The sequence below is a fragment of the Akebia trifoliata genome, chromosome 2 (assembly GCF_017979445.1).
Source record: "Akebia trifoliata isolate Shusen 1 chromosome 2, ASM1797944v1, whole genome shotgun sequence".
Taxonomy (NCBI): Eukaryota; Viridiplantae; Streptophyta; class Magnoliopsida; order Ranunculales; family Lardizabalaceae; genus Akebia; species Akebia trifoliata.
Window position 1 is genome coordinate 5327538 of NC_141376.1, and position 20221 is coordinate 5347758.

At 35.8% G+C, this 20221-nt stretch overlaps 3 protein-coding genes across 13 annotated transcripts; 1 reads left to right on the forward strand and 2 right to left on the reverse strand.

Annotated features, from left to right (window-relative positions):
• The first annotated feature begins 3864 nt into the window (after window positions 1–3864).
• LOC147409041 (Pentatricopeptide repeat (PPR-like) superfamily protein) lies at window positions 3865–10082 on the forward strand. 9 transcript variants are annotated; one of them, XM_086424909.1, is made up of 5 exons: window positions 3865–6365; window positions 8218–8553; window positions 8684–8826; window positions 8973–9091; window positions 9296–10082. In XM_086424909.1, the coding sequence occupies exon 1, from the start codon at window positions 3984–3986 to the stop codon at window positions 6225–6227; it is 2244 nt and encodes a 747-aa protein (XP_086281035.1). In that variant the 5' UTR covers window positions 3865–3983; the 3' UTR covers window positions 6228–6365; window positions 8218–8553; window positions 8684–8826; window positions 8973–9091; window positions 9296–10082. The 9 variants fall into 9 exon arrangements, with proteins under 9 accessions (XP_086281035.1, XP_086281028.1, XP_086281039.1 ...); XM_086424902.1 differs by having other exon boundaries at window positions 8973–9060; XM_086424913.1 differs by having other exon boundaries at window positions 8997–9091.
• A 54-nt stretch (window positions 10083–10136) lies between these two features.
• On the reverse strand, window positions 10137–13831 carry LOC147409042 (B3 domain-containing transcription factor VRN1-like). The gene is made up of 5 exons (XM_086424923.1): window positions 13691–13831; window positions 12298–12519; window positions 10968–11439; window positions 10707–10891; window positions 10137–10586 (listed from the first exon to the last, which is right to left on the reverse strand). Exons 2-5 carry the CDS (start codon window positions 12412–12414, stop codon window positions 10329–10331), a joined length of 1032 nt encoding a protein of 343 aa, XP_086281049.1. The 5' UTR covers window positions 12415–12519; window positions 13691–13831; the 3' UTR covers window positions 10137–10328.
• Window positions 13690–20096, reverse strand: LOC147409043 (uncharacterized). 3 transcript variants are annotated; one of them, XM_086424916.1, is made up of 3 exons: window positions 18149–20096; window positions 16713–17244; window positions 13690–16273 (listed from the first exon to the last, which is right to left on the reverse strand). In XM_086424916.1, the coding sequence occupies exons 1-3, from the start codon at window positions 18263–18265 to the stop codon at window positions 15444–15446; spliced, it is 1479 nt and encodes a 492-aa protein (XP_086281042.1). In that variant the 5' UTR covers window positions 18266–20096; the 3' UTR covers window positions 13690–15443. The 3 variants fall into 3 exon arrangements, with proteins under 3 accessions (XP_086281042.1, XP_086281043.1, XP_086281046.1); XM_086424917.1 differs by having other exon boundaries at window positions 14349–16273; window positions 16713–17241; XM_086424920.1 differs by having other exon boundaries at window positions 14349–16240; window positions 18149–19686.
• Between the last annotated feature and the right edge of the window lie 125 nt (window positions 20097–20221).

Here is a 20221-nt window from a genome sequence, read left to right on the forward strand (position 1 = left end):
TTTTCTGGGGATCTATACATTAAAATCAGCCAGTATTGAAGGCCTAAGGGTGAATTATTGGTCATGATGTGAAATACTAGAATTAGAATCAAGTGGATACAAACCACCAATCACGCTTTATCCATATGTAGGATTCACCAAGAGCGGGCCAAACAACCCTAAAATGGAATTAATTGGCTTAGAGCTAAAACTAGCAATAAGGTTTGGCACTGGTCATGTGCTCGGGGACCTCCTGATTTACTCTATTGCATGTTGGGGGACTTCTTGAAGATCAAAACGTGTGATTGCACTACGTGAAAAAAATAGATAAATTCGAAGTCAAGGTCGATCGAATTTAAGTCAAACATAAAAGACCTATGATTGATATAAAAGATGCATTATTATCATATAGAGTAGGAATGATATTTACGTGGTACGTTTTGGTCGGAGTTTAAAACACTTTGAACTCTTAATCAAACCTATGGTTCTAGCACATGCCACGTCAAGAGAGTATTTTTATTATGCCATGTGGGTGAGTCAGACTATCACGACTCTTTTTAAAATTAAAAAAAATTTGTCTCAACTTAAATCTCCACCTAGTCAAATCAAGTTTAAACTCCACTCGGCGAGTTTTGAAACAAAGGTTGAAAGCATATATACCCATGGTAGATACATAGTTTTTTACCATATTTAATCACTACTTTTGTCTTGAGAACCCTTAAATATTCCAATGACAGTATCACAAGTCGCACTCTCATTTCTCTAAGCTGTTCGCATGGACCACCACTTTATATTTATACTAGAGCGTAAAACTTGCTCGTTCTTACACTGTTAATAATAATTAATTAATACTCTCTTCCTTCACCTACTTCGACTCTTTCAAGCACTGTTGGAGAAGAACCTCTTTTGGTTGTCATGCACCTCTTAATAGAAAAATAGGACTAAACTTTAGACGTCAACATCTACTAAATAAACCAAATTTCCATTTCTTAAGGAATAAATTTGATTTCTTCCATGAAGTATATAGTATTCAAGTTTGAACTATTATGGGTATTATCTTATGAACTTATACTGTGATGTTAGAAAGGAATAATTACTAGGAGAAGCAAAAATTTCTAAGTGGACCCCTACTATAGTATAAAATATTAGAATTCAAATTCATGTAGATTTGAAAGCTTGTTGTCTAATGAAATATAAGATGTTGTTGTTGGAATATTATTCCCACTAAATAAATGTATTAAGAAAGGGGTGATCATAACTCATAATAGGGAAATGTGTATTAAAAGGCTTAATACATTAATATCTACTTGATTATAAAATAATCCAAAGATGTTGAACTGTGTATTAGTAGACACACATGATAGCATTAGACTAATATGATTACATTCCATTGGAGCTTGCATGCAGCGGTGAGACGGCATGTAGGGATTACCGCGTAAAATAATGAGAAACCATGTGAAGTCACAGAGAAGATATAAATGGTTAAGGATGAAAATGGTGCAAACAAGAGATAAGAAGCTTGGGAGAATGGACAGACTTGGAATCTAATTAGTATTAATGTTTTTAAGTAATTAAGAAAGATATTGAGTGTTTAACAGTACTAGGGAAATTTTAGGTCAGCCCTGGGAGACGTTCATCACAAGGTTCAGACTGTTGGATGATCCTCGAGATTTACATAAAGCAGAATCCTGAGGTTCAACCAATGGTCTAGACCATGGGACATTAACAGTCAGCAAGGGCTTGGAACTAATGTGGGGAGGACTGTGCCACTCTTATGATTTATGCAAATCAGATCCCATCCTACTTTTCTTGTATCCACATACAGAAAAACTCATCAAGTTCTCTTTGACTCAGATTTTTCTCAGAGAGCATCAGAGAATAAGCTCCTTACAACACATGAACACACTAGTAAAGTCTTGGGTTTGTACCAGACTAGAAGAAGTATGAACTAGTCATAATTAGGGGGTGTTAATGGGCCGGGCTGAAAAGACCCATTCTAATGGGTATGGGCTTGATATTAAGCACTATGGACTCAATTTCATTTAAAAATATAGTTAACTCTATATGTTTATAAGTTCAGGGTTATCTAGCAGGAAAAAAAAAATATATATTTGATCAAGATTACACATGAACAAGTGTGGGGAGGCACATTTCTAACATCACGTTCAGTGGCTTATATGACATATGAAATATGCAAAAACAGAAAATCAAGTAAATCTGCATAGTCCAATATATCTACTATGGAACTGAAATTTATAGCTTTAGATAAATAATGACTAAAATTGAGATATTATAGGGGCAAAGTCAATGTCTTCGATGCATATTAGGAACACCACAACCTACCAATAGTGAATCCCAAATTGCCCATATTATCATAATAAATCCACAATTTTTTATTTTTTTTTGGATTAATTTTCCTATGACTTGGAACAATTCCCCGTGTGAAAGAAAATTTAAATAGGAAAATTAAATTTGGAGTATAATGGAAAAGTTGGGGTGATGATATATTTTTATATTGTTAAAATTTGCTAGTCTTCAAGTTTATTAATCGTTCGGCAAATTTTCTTCTTAATATGTCCAATTTTATAATATAAATAGACCCAAGAAACTATATTAAACTTAAAACTCTTCAATAACATACCTTTAATTTCTTACAATTGTGTTTTTTCGAGCAGTAATCATTTCAAAGCTTTCATAAGCACTCTAGAGAATCAATCAAAATTGTCATAAAAAGTATCTCCACTTCTATAACTATAGGTGCTTTTACTAAGTGGGCATTGTACCACAAACAAATTTTGTCCTAAAATAAAATATTGTGTTTTATAGGATATGCTCTGTATTGGCTTCATCAAGGTCCTTAAAAAGTAACCTCATTTATTTTTTAGCATTAAAAAGTTGAATTTTATTTATTTGTTTTTTTTTTTTTCTGTCATTGGTACAATGTTATTTTTCTAAATTACTTTTTGAGACTTTGTAATTGTAAATTACAAAAAACCCTCCTTTTTTTTTTTTGGCGTTAAAATAACAAAAATAATTACTTTTAAGTTTTTAATGATTTTAGTGAACAAAAAATATAACTTTGGAGATTGTTAACATCTAAGATTTCATGGGAACATGAGCATCCTCCACAACAATGTATCCATAAATACCCCTAAAGAAAATATTTTTATTTAATCTTTTAGTACAAAAAAGTAAGGGTTATGTTGCCATTATTCAATCATTTATTTTCTTATAAATATTACAAAGTCTCATAAAGTTATTTACCATTGAACAATGATAATGAAATCCTCACAATTTTTTTTTTTTTTTGCTATAAAAGAGAGACACTTTAAAGTATTTAGACATGAAATATGATCGTAAAAGATGCTAACGTCCCATAAAATATTCGATGGTAGGTCTACATATTTTTTTGCCATTGCCAACTTATTAGTAGATAATCCAAAATAAAAAATTATAGATTAATGGGAGCTTTACCTTCCTTATTTCCTTCAGCCCAAGCCCTAACCCAAATTTGGATCAGGCCCTAAAATTCCAGCCCCAGACAAACCCAAAGTGGCATCTGTTATCCAAAACCTAATTGAATATATTGGGCTTTGAGTGGGCTCGCCAAGTTGACCCCCTAAGTAGGTATGTTACAATTCCCCGACTTTCCACTGATGTGCATGTCCTTGTACTGGACACCAGGCACATTGGAGAGACTTATTATATTTTCAGGGTGTTATTATAAAAATTTTCTCTCCACCAAAAGCAAGCCTGTTCTGGTTATTGATGGGCCAAATAATGGCCTTTGACAACCAACTCCATACGAAACTATAGTGCATCCATGTAAAACTACAAACTGAAAACTAGGCCCAATAGGAACAGAAGGACTTGAACTTTACTGGGGTAACAGTCCTATAGCAAATTAGCAATTCCACAAGAAGGAGAGCTACTGCTACTGCAGCTGCAAGTCTGCAACACCAAGCATGACTTCTCTCCTTCCCTCCTAATGGTCTCTCACAGACATGAAGAGGTATGCTTACTCTCTCTATTGTTCTCAATTCTTCTCTCTTTCTCACTTAGCTTCTGCTTCCAACGTTTTCTCCTCCTCCATTGTTAGATATTTTAACCAAAACCCCTCCTTTATAAACCCCACCACTACTAGACCCTTCCCCCACTACTCCCCAAAGAAACCCACAATCCAAGACTCTGAACTTGTTAACCACATCTCCACCTCCATCAAGCAACGCCGCTCTGAGACCCTCCGCCGTGTCTTAAAGCCATTCGAACCCAAATTCAGACCCGATCACCTAGTCTGGGTCCTCATGAAAATCAAGAACGATTACAGTTTAGTTTCTGATTTTTTCGATTGGGCTTGCTTGCGTAAAGACCCGACATTGGAAGCTCGATGCATCGTCGTCCAAATTTCTGTGGCTTCAAAGCATCCGAAGACAGCTCATGAACTCATTCGCGCCTTCTGGGTGAAACCCAATTTAGATATTGGTCTTTCTTTCAGTCATTTTGTCGAACGGTTGATATACACTTATAAAGACTGGGGTTCAGATCCCCTCGTCTTTGATATTTTCTTCCAAGTCCTAGTTGAGGTTGGATTATTCGATGAAGCGAGGAAATTGTTCAATAAAATGTTGAATTATGGTGTGGTTGTCTCTGTTGATTCTTGTAATTTTCTTCTTTCTCGTCTGTTGAACACCCACGATGGGATCAACATGGCATTAAAGATTTTTAGTGAGTTTCCTGCGATGGGTGTTTGTTGGAACATTGCATCTCATAATATCATAATCCATGCTCTTTGTAAGTTAGAGAAATTGAAAGACGCTGAATCCCTTCTCCTTGAAATGGAGTCGAAGGCTTGCGTGCCCGATGTTATAAGTTACAGTACTTTAATTGACGGTTATTGTCATCTTGGGGAGCTTCAGAGGGCGTTGGAGCTCCTTGGAGAAATGCGAGTAAATGGTTTGAAGCCCAACCCATTTACATATAATAGCATTATACTTCTCCTATGTAAAAACAGTAAGGTAGTGGAAGCCGAGAGGGTACTGAGAGAGATCATAAGTTATGGCGTAGTACCAGATAATGTCGTCTTCACAACTCTCATCGATGGGTTTTGTAAGGTCGGGAATTTTCCAGCTTCATACAGGCTTTATGATGAAATGCAGACTCGAGGACTTGTTCCTGATACTATAACATATACACCACTGATTTGTGGGCTTTGTCGAAGTGGAAAAATGGCCGAAGCAAACAATTTATTCCGTGAAATGCTCAATAAGGAGTTGACGCCAGATGAATTTACTTATACAGCACTTATCGATGGTCATTGCAAGGCGGGTGATATGAAAGAGGCTTTTAACCTTCACAACAAGATGGTTCAGCTGGGGTTGACCCCTAACGTTGTCACATACACTGCTTTGGTTGATGGTCTTTGTAAACGTGGCGAGGTGGAAACTGCGAATGAGCTTCTTCATGAGATGTGTGGAAAGGGTTTGGAGTTGAATATATTTACATACAATTCGTTTATTAATGGTCTTTGCAAGGCTGGAAATATAGAGCAGGCAGTTAAGCTCATGGAAGATATGGAGGTGGCAGGGCTTCATCCCGATACTATTACTTATACTACGGTAATGGATGCTTATTGCAAGTCAGGAGAGATGGTTAAAGCCCACGAGCTCCTCCGTGAGATGCTAGATAAAGGGCTTAAGCCGACTATTGTGACATTTAATGTGTTGATGAATGGGTTTTGTATGTCGGGGATGTTGGAAGACGGTAAGAGACTACTAAGCTGGATGTTGGAGAAGGGTATAATGCCAAATACTACCACCTACAATTCTCTTTTGAAGCAGTATTGCATTAGAAATAATATGAAAGCCACCACCGAAACCTATAAGGGAATGTGTGCTCAGGGGGTGATGCCTGACAATAACACCTATAACATATTAATAACGGGGCATTGTAAAGCAAGGAACATGAAAGAGGCATGTTTCTTCCATAGTGAAATGGTTGGGAAGGGATTTAATCTCAGGACTAGTTCCTACAATGCCCTCATCAAGGGACTCTTTAGGAAGAAGAGACTTGTAGAGGCAAGAAAACTGTTTGAAGAGATGCGGACAGAAGGTTTTGTTGCCGATAGGGAAATATATAACATGTTTCTTGATGTACACTATAACGAAGGGAACATTGAGATGACACTCGAGCTTTGTGACGAAGCTATCGAGAAATGTCTCGTGGATAAGGAGCATAATGAACACACATAGTCTACAGGTGTTCAATCGCTTGGGATGCTTTGATGGCATTCAAAGGTTGTGAGCCGAACTATCCTTCCACACTAAACCAGAATTCTCAGAGACAGTGGTACCTCCGACGTACTGCTGTGTTGATTCAGAACCATTGTGGTAAACCCTTGTTCATTCTTTGCTTCTATTTTCATCCTCTACTATATTGTTTATCGATATAGTTCTAAGTTGTCCAAAGTCAGTTTAATTGGTCATTAGCAATTTGAAGGTTCTAGTGATATCCTCTTGTGATTGGTGAGCATCATCAAATTTCCAAATCTATGAGGTTGCTACAGACTGCTCTCCCTATGGACATTTAACGACTTTATGAGTGATTTGTTAGTGGCAGTTGATTTTATTTTAACAAGGATAAATACATGCATACTTTTCACGTTATTAGGAATGCTTTTAGCTGCTTTTCTCCTTCAGTAAGTTTCTCTTACATATACAAAATTCTTACGCTAGTTAAAAATGAAGATAGATTACATTAACAAGAATAACTAGTGGTGTTCTTGAGAATGGTTTTAATAGATTACAATAAAACTCGCCGGAATGGCAAAATCTTTGGCTTGTTGGATAGGTAACTGAATAACCTATCAAATGGCACAAAAATTGACCCAATACGACAAGTTTTGACCCCTCAGAATAAGGCCTAAAGAGAAAGAGAAAAAAATGTGAATAGTACCTAAACTCTTATATGACTTCTAAAAAACTTAAAAGACATCTAAAAAAAATAATCCAATCCAAAACTAATCTCAATAAATAAAATAATAAAAATAATTCTAGATCCAAACAAGCTGTATCCCAAATAATTGCAGAATTTCCTTGGAACACTTAATTGCTGACTTGATTTGCGTTCCACATCAATGGTCCCCTGGGCCATTTTGGAGCCAGAGGCAAGACTCTTTGGGATGTTCATCTTCTCTTGTAGTGTTTAGGAGTAGAAATAAAGGGAAATCTATTCCCTAAATTTTCTTTTTCTTTTGTACAGTTTCTTTCCTTATCAAAGAAAAATTATAAGAGCAAAACTTCAAACAACAAAAATTAGAGGTGTTAAAACTGGAATATTGGATAAAATATGGTCATTGTAGAAGTAACAGACAGTAGGAGGTCCAAGGTTGCTAAGTAGGAGCAGGAACAAAATTATGAAGTGAGGGGAAACAATAGGTAGAAGATACTTGCTGCTAAGGTTGCAGCATGCTGGAAATTCTCATCCTATTATCTCTATCTTGCTTGTTACTTTGCAGTGAAAACTTTGGAAAGCATTATAGTATTCAATATTAGAAATTCACTTTTATTAAGTGGTTCTGTATAGATTTTTTTTTATTTATTTTTTTATTTTCTTATATTACTTTTTTATTTTATTTAGTATAGATAAAATATACTACAATACATTAATACAGTTGGCATTTTGGCCTTCTCAAAGGATGCATATCAGACACCCCTTACCCGTGTTAGACACTTTGACACCCGTGCCTGTGTCCTTGTTACCTAACACAACACAACAGTAGTACAAAGGAACATATGGTTTGAAGGCTCTGAAAGGGTGGGGGGAGGCCAAAAAGGGATGAGGACTGAAGTAGTGAGGAGTGATTTGAAGAATTCTACCTTAGAAGACAGGCTCTAGATAGAATTGAGTAGAGGAACATGATTTGTGTTGCCAACCCCATTTAGTTGGGATAATAAGGCTTATGAATTACGATGATGATGATTAACTGAGATATATTTTATAAACGAAATATATTATTATTAGCATGCTATCACTTTAAACACATGGTATTGGGGAGACATTTTCTTTAGGTATCTTTTTTTAACTGTTGTAGCTTCACTCTTCAATTATACCATTGTTTTGGTGTTTCTACTTGGGAAATTTATACTTTTAAATCTGTCTAAATGTGTTGACCGTAGTCAAAATACAACTCTAATTTCAGTTTCATTTATGCATCAACACCTTGGTATTTCTCTTTAATAGGTAAGCTAGTATCAAATGCCATGGCCTCACTGTTCTGAGACATACTTCAACATTCACTAGTTCAGAGTCTATCTAAATCTCTGACGGTCGAGCTTCATGAGGAAAGAAGACAGGCAGAGACAAATAGTTAAGCTGTTCACGGGAAGGAGCATGGATGCGCTTTCATGGTCATCTGGATGTAGTTTCGAAACAAGATCACGACATTTCTCTGAAAAGGAACAGAACCACCTTGAACAAGCATCATCAAACCATATACAAGGATGACTTGGGCAGGACCGCAGGATCAAATAAATACTCGTTCTTGCAAGCTCTCTCTACATCCTAAATGCCAATATGGTGGGCCTATACAAGTGTTCTTTGCTTGGTTTAGATGTACCAAAATTGCTGTTATCATTGATGTACACTAAACCTTATTCATTCCCTTCAATTATTTATTTATCTGATTTATCTATGGGTACTATTGTAGGATATTTCTATGGGTACTATCGTAAGAGATTTCTCTACTTGGTATTAAGGATCTTGCTTATTCCAACCTAAAATGGATTATCTGAGAGAAAATAATCTGCTAAGGAATGTGCACAATGTCACGGGAATGCAGAGCGATCTGAGGTTTCTCCCTTTCATGAGTTACATCCAAGCTTTCCGATTCATATAGTTTTCTTTTTGGTCTTTATCATCTTTAATGGATTTTCTTTCTTTGTTTTATCCTTTATGATCTACCTGCCCTTATAAGTTTTCCTCCATGCTGGATTCAGGTATATTGATTGTATCTTTTGCAGCATTAGGATATTTCTTGTGGCTTCGGAAGAAAAAACCCAGGACTGTAATGCCACCTATCACTAGGTCTTTTCTGAACTACAGTCTTCATTCATTGGTAACTAGGGAGTATAATTTTGTTCCAACAAGAACTATTTCAGATGAACTTCTGTCAATGTTCTCTTTAGATCACATACCTTTCTATAATGTTGTACATATAGATGTTGATGCTGCCACCTTTTGTGGGGTAGAAGGGATGCTGACAAGATATTGATATCCAATTTTCAAAGCTTAATCATTTCTTTTTGTTCTTGTTTGCTAGGCAAGCAACGGTTAGTGTTCAGCAAAGGTGAAGGCGGGTTCAATGGGCTTTGAACCCAGTTCATGGTATCAATACTCCACTAACCTTACCAACATTGATACCTTCAACAGCTCATAATTTCTCATTATGATGAACACCATAGAATGCTAAACCATCAGAAACACACACAAAAAGAAAACCTAAGGTTTCCCAATGGAATTGGATCCAATGTTTGATAAAAGAATTCTTTGGAAATGTATCTTTTTGTTGTTGCTTACATGAAGTTTGTTGAGCTACAATGGCGGGAAGGATTCTCTTTTTCTAAGAGATTATTATGGAGCCCTACCCCGTTTGCAATCTTCTGGGAGATATGTAAGGAAAGGAATAGGAGGATTTTTTAGAACAAATACAGGTGGTGCAGCATATTATTCTCTCTATTTTGAGTCTTTTATTGTTAGGAGTTTCCATTGGGAGTAGGTTTGTACCATCTTTGCTGTAACTATGAAATCTAGTTGTATTTCTTTTGGATTGGTCACCTTGACCACCTTTTTTTACTTTAATATAACATATATTTTAACCTATAAAAGTAAATAAATTATCCAATTGTTACAGCTCAAGTTTTTTCAACACTACTACTTTTTTTTTTTTTTACCTAACATCATTCTAGGAATTGGACAGTTTGTCAAAAAACTGTTCTTGTAACACTCAATTTTTTACAAGAGGAGATCCACCATCTAGTTCAGTTCCTGTTTCAACTCTAAATAGAGCTGCTGATTGGTCTCAAAAAATATCTTTACCTTAATAGTCTGAAAAATTAATCGAAAGCTGACAAAAGTTCATGGGAAAGTTCAATATTGACATGTTTTATAACTTGAATAAATTAAATTCAATTTAAAAAATAAATAAATAAATAAGTTTTATAACTTGAATAAAATAATCATTAGTGGAGATAATTGGAAAGATCCCTCCCAGAGCTTTCTAATGAATTTATATTTACACAAGCTTCACAGACTGCATAGAAGGAGTTCTTTGGTGGGGAATTTTACTTTGTAGATCAAATGCCACATCTCTGACAACTCGAAAAAATGGAAACTTGAAGTGCAACTTCCTCTTTGGTGATCAGCTCAAAAACACAAACATCTCCTTCTACAACATTATTTTCCTTTACAAATGCAGCCCAACCATTATATATCTTAGTGATGCCTTGATAGAAAAATAACTGGGCAGGCCAGCTTCTCCCATCAGAAACCCTTAGTGTGAGATTGTCAGGATTCTTTGTGAAATATGTCTTCATGAACTGAAATGGCACATTCTGCACAAGTAGGAATATTTGCATCTTAAACCAGAGTGAATTGAATGCAAATTGACAACAGAAGCTTGTGAAACAATCAATCACAGTTTGAGATTATTATTTAAATTTCTAAGAGCTCACCAATGCAAATTTTCCATTCACATAAGTTCGTCGCATGATAACCATGAAGAAAGGATTTTCAGACTTAAACTTCCGAGCTGCTTGAATTGCTGAATCTTTGTCTTGGGTTGACATAGCCCTGGAGTCCGATTCTTGTTCAGGGACAGCCACGCTCCCATCATGTTTTTTAGACAAATCTTGCGTGCCTGCATACAATAAATGATGAAAATAATAATAATAATAATAAAACACATTAAAAAAAACTGATTTTGGAACACTTACTAGGTTCCCGCTCGAGACAATTTGACTCAACTGCAACTGCAGTAGATTTAATATGTTTCTTTCTATTATACTGAACAGGTAGATCAACAACAGTTGTAGGCAACTCTTCTAGGCTGTCCGTGTCGTTAGATACATCCAAGGTTTCCATAGAGTCCTCTTCAATGTCTTTCTTTTTCCGTCCATCGCGATTGGGCTTTTCAAAATGATCAAAAGTACTCGGATAGTCTATCTCATTACCACTCATATCAAATATAAGAACTGAAAAACGAGAATTTCCATTGTATCTGAAAACTAAAAAATGTCCAGCATGTATAGAATGATATTCAACAAATTCCTGCCAGCCCCTATGGAACCAAACCTCGTCATTAGCTTTCCTCAATCTTACATGCCACACGTTACCATTGGGAACCTTGAGGACTGCAACATCAGACAACTCCTTACCAAGTTTACTGACAAACTTTCTCGGGATCATCTGCAAGATAGCCAATATTGATACATAATTCAAGCTAGTTTCAAGAAAAACAGAAGAATAAAAGAGAACATGTGTACCATCTAAGACCAAGATTCTAACATTTGATGTGCCAACTTAGCTAAGTAGAACGATGTGTGGAGTGCTGTTCCCGCGTCCTAGGTTCAAATCCCCTTAAACCCAACTTCATTTACTAACTACTAACCCTATACCTATCAAACAAACAAAAACAAAAAACAAAAAAAAATCTAAAATTTAGTGGCAATACAATCATTGTCTGCCTTCTCCTTTACATTGTTCCTACTTGGTTGCACAAGAACAACACCTCAAGTTACACATGGAATAGAGGTGTTAGGGATGGCCATTATTACCTAATGTAATGGAGTTTCAAACAACACATATGTCATAAGAAAACTAGCCAATAATAGAAGAGATCTTTGATCTTTGAGACGATTGCCTCAGAGGACTCTTCCTTATTATAAAAAGCTCTTCTATTTCTTTCCTTCCAAAACTCCCAACACAAACCAAAAGCGATGAAAATTATAATTCTAAATGCAAATATAGATAAAGGAATCAAACCAGCTGGAATTGCAAGCCCAAGTTTACACTAATGATTTATATATATTTTTTTGGTTTTCTTTTGGAACTAAGTATTTGAATTCAGTTTATTCCAATGCAGGGGTGTGATAATCTTTACGGGAAACCACAGACAAGAGACATAAACAGTTCAAGCCAATGGTGTATAAAAATGTGAGTAAATCAGATGGTTATGATGATTCAAGGCAGACCTTTGACCAAGGATAATACATATAATTCGCATTAGAAACAAATCACAAACAGCCATGGGGGAGGGATACTTACAAATTGTTGGTCTTGAATAATGGAGGAATGGATTATCTTGAAGAAACTATTTCTCTTCCTTGCCAAAAAATTTGCCGAGTCAGCGACTTTCCGGCGACTCCGGGTGGAAGGCACCATTATTTAAAGACCGAGTGAAGAAGCCAAAGTGCAAGGAAAGCAAGAGCAAATAAAAGTTTCTGTGTCACTGATTCTCCTTTTCAATCTCCAAAGTGATCTTTGTTCCTATAAATGGACCATAGTTAGAAATTTAGCATCGGCATTCAACAATAATGTCGAGCAACTCAGCCCAAACATTGAGCCTGAGCTCATTAACCCAAGCTAGCTCAACCCGAGCTTTTAAATTCAGGTTGAGCTGGGGCTAGTCCAAGTTAGGTAGTTTTAGATGGGTTGGGCTCATTGACTAAGCCTAATTTTGTTCTGATTAGCAAAGAAGTTTTATATCTTAAATAAGAAATACAATAGAATTCTATATCTTAAATAAAAAAAATACTTTAAAAATATATAATTAATATGAAAATATTTATATATTATTATATAACTTCAGTTTGAGTTGGGTTGCCCGTTCCTCAATCCAAATTAAGGCCGTGTTGAGTTATTCTAACTCAAGCTCAACTCTTGTTCTGCATAACCCAGACCAGTCTCACCCATCAATCGGGTTTAGCTCAGGCCAGCCCACCCAAGTTACAGCCCTAATTTACACTCTCTACCCCGAACACAAATGTGTGGTTATTTGTGGTACAAGATGTTCATAAGGGTTTGTTATAACTGGTGTAAAGATAAGCTAGGGGCACTACAACTGTTATAATGGTGTCAAGGGGCCATAATTCATGCTCAAAACAATCAAAATAACATGTTTAAAAAAAAAATTGAAATTGAATTTTTTTTTAATTTAAATTAAACATAAAACAACTGTAAATGATTATATCATTATAGTAACTGCTAGTATTTAAAAAAGAATATTTAAATAAAATTTAAGATGTTATATTTGAAAATTGTTGCCCAAATAATTTCCCAAACTACATATATAGGACTTGACTGCTTTAATGAGCTTAGTTAATAACTGTCCTAGTTTGCTCTGCCTTACTTGCTTGGCTGGCTTTCCACTTTTGATTCTAATGATGTAGCTTCCTATATATATATATATATATCATAGCCTCCCTTATTTGGACAGCAATTTTTTTTTTTTTTAAATTAAAGCCAATATTTTCTGTTCTTATTTCAGAAGTTCTTAACCTAGCTTCTTCTGCAAATCAAAGTATGTTTAAGAGTTCAAAACTTTGAGATTATTTTTAATTTCATTCTCTTTTTCTCTACAAATTTGATTTCTTACCAAACCAATCAATCTCCATTAATTCGATTGCAGACCTAGATATAGAGAGAGATGGAGAATTACCTTGTACGGACATAATATGTACAGAACAGTGCAGAGTGTGGACTGACTTCGGCGTTTGACTTGACTTGACTAACAGAGAATATGATTGGAGAGTTAGGGTTTGGGCGGTCAGAACCATAGGAAAATGAGGAGGGAAAAAGGTCTTACCTTATTCTTTCTATTGATCCCTCGAAGTCTTAAAAGTCAAATTTTATATAGAGTCCCGATCCTATATATATATATATAATATGTGTCTACGTGGCAAGGTTTAATTGGCAAAGAAACACTTTGGGATCAATGTGCGGCTTGCTTAGGTGTCCGAGGTATTTTAAACACGAACTTAAACTTTCCACGTAGACACCGATCATATTTTATAGAAACTGGATGCCGTACTGGATCCTGAGTCTTTTATTTAGAGAACAAAAACTTGCACTTCAAGGCCCTGTAAGTTATCCCCCATGTACTTCTCTCAAGTCCAAATCCTAGACAAGAACATAAACCTAATTTTCTCTACTCCACTTTCCTCCAAGTCCATAAAAAAATATTAAAAAAATCCTTTCTATCTACTTCTCAAATATTCTCTTAAATCTCAGTTCTCCAAATAAAAACCAAACAATACCTAATCAACTTTTTAGATCGATGAAGTTGATTACAAATGGATGATTTAACTAATTGAAGGAAGTAGAAGGAGATGTATAAGTTAGAGTTGTGATAAAATGACTCTCCCATGTGGCATACTTAATCGACTCCCCTGATGTGACCTGTGCTAGAACCATAGATCTGTACTCCTAGAGATACAAAATTGTAGACATGTCACGTCAAGGTAGTCGATTGAGAATGCCACGTGGGAGTGTCATTTAATTATTACTCTATAAGTTATGATGAGAAAAGTTTGATACTGATTTATAAGGTTTAGATAGATAGATTTTGATTTCTCTATAAAAAATGAAAGAAGCTTGAAACAAAAAACACATTTTGGGGTACTTGGATGAATCTCCTTTAATCTTTCTCCTCTCCATCTTACCTAATTTGTGGATTGCTAGTTCTCACCCTACCAAAAATCATCGACCGCCAAGGATTTGAAGTTCTCATACAAAATTCAAAAGGATCTAAAAAACATGTCTTCTACGACTCAATATTCTTGACTGACAGCCCAGCTATATCAGAACACATGGTGTATCAAGATAGTTAGACTAGCACAGAAGTTCAAGAGGTGGTTGATATCCATACATAATTTCTTATGCATTGTTCTTGAAACTCAAACATTATGATGTTAGAGCAGTAAGCATCAACATGACTTAAAAGGCTTAATTTTGAATTCCCTGGAGATATCACAAACTCAAATTCTTAAATTGTTTCAAACTTGGGATAAAAGGATTTGAGGCTCTCATTTAGTTTAATGCAAAAAGATATATATCACCAAATTAGCTAAACAATTGACAGTCTGCACAACAATCACACGGTTATAGCTTCGTTCCAAGCATCCCCACGAAAGAAAATTGCAAAGTTGAAATATGACTATTAAAAATGATTATTTGATGGTATTTGACTTCACATATCCAAGGCCATGACTACAACTACCCAAAAAAAAGGAAGCTTCTAGTACAAGATTCTCTTTCGTAATCAGCCCAAACACAAACATCTCCCTATTCTACCTGATTTTCTTTTTTTTTTTACAAAAGCAGGCCAAACCCACTATATCTTAGCAATACCTTGATACAAAAAGCACTGGGCAGGCCAGTTCTCCCATCATGAATTCTTGAGTGTGTCGTTGTCAGGATTCTTTCTGAAGCCTGTAGAACGAAGGGTTAGTAAAAGAAAATGCCGATAAAATCACTGGACTTGCAGCTATAAGTTTCCCTACAACAGTCCCCCCAATAACCTGACCTTGATCTCCTGAAAGAGAGATTGTTAAAGGAGGAGGAGAAGAAGAACGAAAGGAGCCTGATAGAGAGAGAATCTCGAAGCGGCCAGGGATTGTAAAGGTGGTATTAGGTGAGGTGGGATGGCAGAGTGTGATATTTGATACGGTGCCGGACCCATTAAGGATGGAAAGACACACTTTGTGTAGATGTGCAAACTGAGAGACCATTTCGATGATGTCCGATGCAACGCAGATCTCAAGAATGATTGGTTGCATGGATGATTTGTTAACTTTGTTCATAAAGATGGGTAGTTGTGGCATGGGTGATTCGTGGGCTTTGCTTATAAAGATGGGAATTTGTCGATTGGTTTTGGAGCCTGGTGGTCTACCTCTTGACCTTCGAGGAACCTCTGGTGTTGTTGATTGAACGTCTCCACCAACATCACCATCTGTGTTGTTATTGAGCTCTGTGATGGAAATGGATGCGGTAGGGTTCTGTCCTCCATCATCACCTCCCGAACCTAGGCTTTCTCGAGCTTGTGAGAGTGAGATATTTCCCCCATACTCCACCGTTCGCTCCCTCTCTCTATCTTCAGACTCAAATTCCCTGGCTGTTTGAATCACCCTATCTTTGTCTTGGGTTGACACACCCATCACAAAAGCCCTAGAGCCCGAGGGTTGTTCAGAAACGGCCATGCTCCCACCATCTTGTTTTTTGAACAAATTGTGTGTGTCATACACTAAATTATGTCAAAAACAATAATAAAGCTGTTAGAGACCTGGATGCAACTGTATTACGATAAATGAGATACATTTATCATTATCAATATATCTCATCACAAAAGGAAGGTAGTGATGGAGAATAATATATGTAACAATATCAATCAAGATATTCTACATTAGGAAGTATTAATAAATCAAAATATTTATATTAGGCTAGTTTTCATATCTTGGTTGATGTAATCTCTATAAATATCCTATTGGCGTTCATGTAATATCATCTGAGAATTTATCAATAAATTCAGATTTTACATGGTATCAGAGCCTAAGCTCTATTGAGAGCACGACCTTGGTGCGTCGTTCTTCAGCGATGGTGCCACCGCCAAACATAAAATCATAATACTGTTGCATCCAGTTCTCTAATAAAAGCGCACTAAAAACTGATTTTGGAACACTTACTAGGTTCAGTTCTTTGATTTCCTTGATGAAATGAAAAGACTCCGCTTCTAGATTCCTCGTTGAGACAATTTGACTCAACTGCATCCACATTATATTTTATCGGTTTCTTTCCATTATGCTGAACAGTTGGATCATCCACATTTGTAGCCAACTCTTCGACACGATCCGTGTCATTAGTTAAATCCAAGGTTTCCACATAGTCCTCTTCAACATCTTTCTTCTTGGGCCCTGAACATCTTTCATCATGACTGAACTTTTTAAAATTCTCAGAAGTACTTAAATAATCAATCTCAGCACCACTCGTATCAAATATAATAACAGAAAAGTGAGAATTTCCATCATATCTGAAAACTAAAAAATGGTCGGCACGTATAGAATGATATTCAACAAATTCCTGCCAGCCACTATGGAACCAAACCTCGTCATTATGTCTCCTCAGACTTACATGCCAAACATTACCATTGGGAACCTTGAGGACCGCAACATCGGACAGATCCTTATCAAGTTTTTGAACAAATTTTCTTGGGATCTGCTGCAAGATAGCCAATATTGATACATATATAATTCAATTTTGTTTCAAGAAGAACATTAGAATAAAAAAGAACATGTGTACGATCTAAACCCTGTTGGGTTATGTCTTCTATTCTTGTATATGGGGATTGTCGTGGATTCAAACTGGATCTTTTGATGATCCGTTAACGACCCGTTTAGGCGAAGCCCCCCGGGAAAAATATTGGGCCCATTTGGTTTGGTTTTGGATCCGACCCGTTTAATCACTTTGTAACCCTAAGTATATAAAGGGTAAGAGATGAAACCCTAAAGGGTGTGAGAGATATACGAGAGACAAAGAGAAATAGTAACCTTGTTCTTCTTTGGTTAATTTAGTGAAATCGCTGTTTTCGCCCGTGGAAGTAGGTCGATGCTTTGACCGAACCACATATATCTTGTGTCGTGTGAGATTCTTGTGTTCTTGTTTGATTTATACTTCGGATCATAGGGTTTTATCTAACAAGCCCAATATTCTAATATAGCCAACATAATGAAGAAACCATGTTGGGGTAATTACAAGGTTAGAGCTCAGTTGAGTCCCATTTGAAAGATTTTCTCAAACAAAATTGGGCTATATAATAAGGTGATCTAACCATCTTACATTCTATTGGATGGCTAAGAAACAATAACCATTCAGCCAAAATGAAGACCCCTTGATCAAGTGCTTAAGATTATCAGGGCTCTGAAACAGTTGTGTTTAAAATAAAATAAAATAAAAATCTCTTTCAGCCATTAAACAATACTAGCTTTCAACCACATAGGATTCCAATTTCCAAACAACATGAAAGATGCACTTTCTAAGGTTATTAAGGTAATTTTGCCATGTTATTTATAATAAAAAAAAACAAGTGAAAATAGCGAGTGGGGAGGGAATGAGGGATACTTACAAGTTGTTGGTCTCGAATAATGGAGGAATGGATGACCTTGAAGAAACTATGGTTCTTCTTTGCTGAAAAACTAGGTGATTTAGAGAATTTTTGGCGACTTCGGGTTGAAGGCACCATTGCACTTAGAAATAAAGAATCTGTTTTTCAGGGTTCTTACTTCTTGGGAGAACGAAGATTAGAAAAAAAAACTTGGAATTTCGAGAAAGAAAGAAAGAGAAATAGTTTTTGAGAGAGAAGATGGAGAAACCCTAGAAATCATAGAAATAAGACACTCATTTGTTCTCTTCTGCATCGTTTGTCCTGTAATGGCTACTTGTCAGTAAAGAGATTTGCTGCAGCGTGGAGACTCAGTCCTCATACCTTAATGGGTAGGTCTCTGTATTGTTATCAGGTATTCACGTGTGATAAAGTAATGCTGTGTGATAAAGAAAAATTGGTGTGTCAATAGAAAATTTGGACACCACAATTTTTATTTTTATTTATAAAACAGAAATTATTTTGCCCACGCATCAGCACATATATCTTCTCCTCTCTCAGTCTAATCTTTTTTTTTTTTTTTTTTTTCCAATTAAGAGATTGAGCCTCTGTTTTGTTTCGATTAAAAGCAATATCAAACGCTGCAAATAATTGCAAAACATGCATAGATTTTGTTGGACTTGAAAATCAACCCAAGTCTAATCTGGGCCCCATAGGGGTATGGTCTAGCAAAGCCAATTAAGGCCCAATAAGAGACACAGGACTGGTTAAAGTGTCCGGGTTGGGGCCCAACCAAGCCTGGCTCGGATCCATCCTAATCCTCTCTCTCTCCTCCAAATCACTTAAAAACCTTCTACTATTCACTATTCAAATATATATTTTTTGAATCTCCACTTTGTCAAATAGGCCAAATGTGAAGCTCATTTTTGACACGTTTTGAAATAACAACACATGTCCCTTTAATTTTAGTGAGTTTAACATTCCTTGACTCACCATCCCTGAAATAGTGAAATCAAGTCAACTCAGAAATTAATATATTTTGACTTGCTTGCGTCCTACTTGGCAATACACTTAAATCAATCGTGTGGTAACACGTCTTAGAATTCAGACTATAAAACTCCCTACCAAAGATCGAAAGAGGGTTTAGAAAATCATTTTTCTCACACAGAATAAAGAACCGAATCACTCAACAACTTACTATTCATCATCTTCCTTATCTCAAACTTCAATTTTTCCTTAGCTTTCTGTTTTCTTTACTACCTTAATCTTTGGAGAGTCTTTGATAGGTACACACTGGAACTCCTCTCAATCCTTCAAAGAATCTAAAATCTACCTCGTCAACACCGATCAAGGAGAAAGGTCAAGAGATCATAAATCAAAGGAGAAAAATTTATGGATTATAAATCAATTGATTGGTTAAAAAATCTTACACATCTTGGTGGAAGCATAAAAAGCCTCCACACTAAGTACTAACTCTTGCCAACTTTTTGGGCTGTTGGCATTGATTACAAATTTGGTAAATGAGTAATTAGAGAAAGTTGAAGAAGATGCAAATAAAAAAGCTTGAAATTTTTGGTATTTTAGAATTTAGATGAATAGTTCTCTCTCTATCACCTTGCCTCTTTTCTTTCTTTTTTCCAAATTGAAATTTAAAATATAGATTGAATTTATTGTTAATCGAAGAGAAAAGAATTGGTTCTCGTCATGCAATTTTTTAAAATGATTGCACTTCTTTCAAATCCATGTAATTTAATTATCAGTATGCTATGAAAAAAAGTTGGTGCACCCTTGATCTGTGGGCAATGGCAGGCGACAGAAATAGGGCATGGGCTATGAACTCCATATAGTTTTGAGTTGGACCTGAAGAATTCTATATAGAATGTAGAAATTGATTTTCGCATTTAGTTTCATGCAGATCATCAAAACACAAACACAAAGTGAAAACGACCGTTGATTGAAGATATAAACACAAGTGAATTAATATAATACGTTAAATTAGACTTAATTGGACAGAGAAGCCAAATTTCAGAAAACAGAAGCTAAATTATAGTCATCTTCAAAACAGAATAAGTTGTTTATACAGAAAGTAATCTAGAC

Coding starts and splice junctions, on each gene's coding strand:
- LOC147409042 (XM_086424923.1), bottom strand. CDS start 12,414: ATGGTGCCTTCCACCCGGAGTCGCCGGAAAGTCGCTGACTCGGCAAAT. Junction 11,440..12,297: donor TTATTCAAGACCAACAATTT/GTAAGTATCCCT, acceptor GCTATCTTGCAG/ATGATCCCGAGAAAGTTTGT. Junction 10,587..10,706: donor TGAATGGAAAATTTGCATTG/GTGAGCTCTTAG, acceptor CTACTTGTGCAG/AATGTGCCATTTCAGTTCAT.
- LOC147409041 (XM_086424879.1), top strand. CDS start 3,984: ATGAAGAGGTATGCTTACTCTCTCTATTGTTCTCAATTCTTCTCTCTT.
- LOC147409043 (XM_086424916.1), bottom strand. CDS start 18,265: ATGGTGCCTTCAACCCGAAGTCGCCAAAAATTCTCTAAATCACCTAGT. Junction 17,245..18,148: donor TTATTCGAGACCAACAACTT/GTAAGTATCCCT, acceptor GCTATCTTGCAG/CAGATCCCAAGAAAATTTGT. Junction 16,274..16,712: donor AAATCAAAGAACTGAACCTA/GTAAGTGTTCCA, acceptor GACATAATTTAG/TGTATGACACACACAATTTG.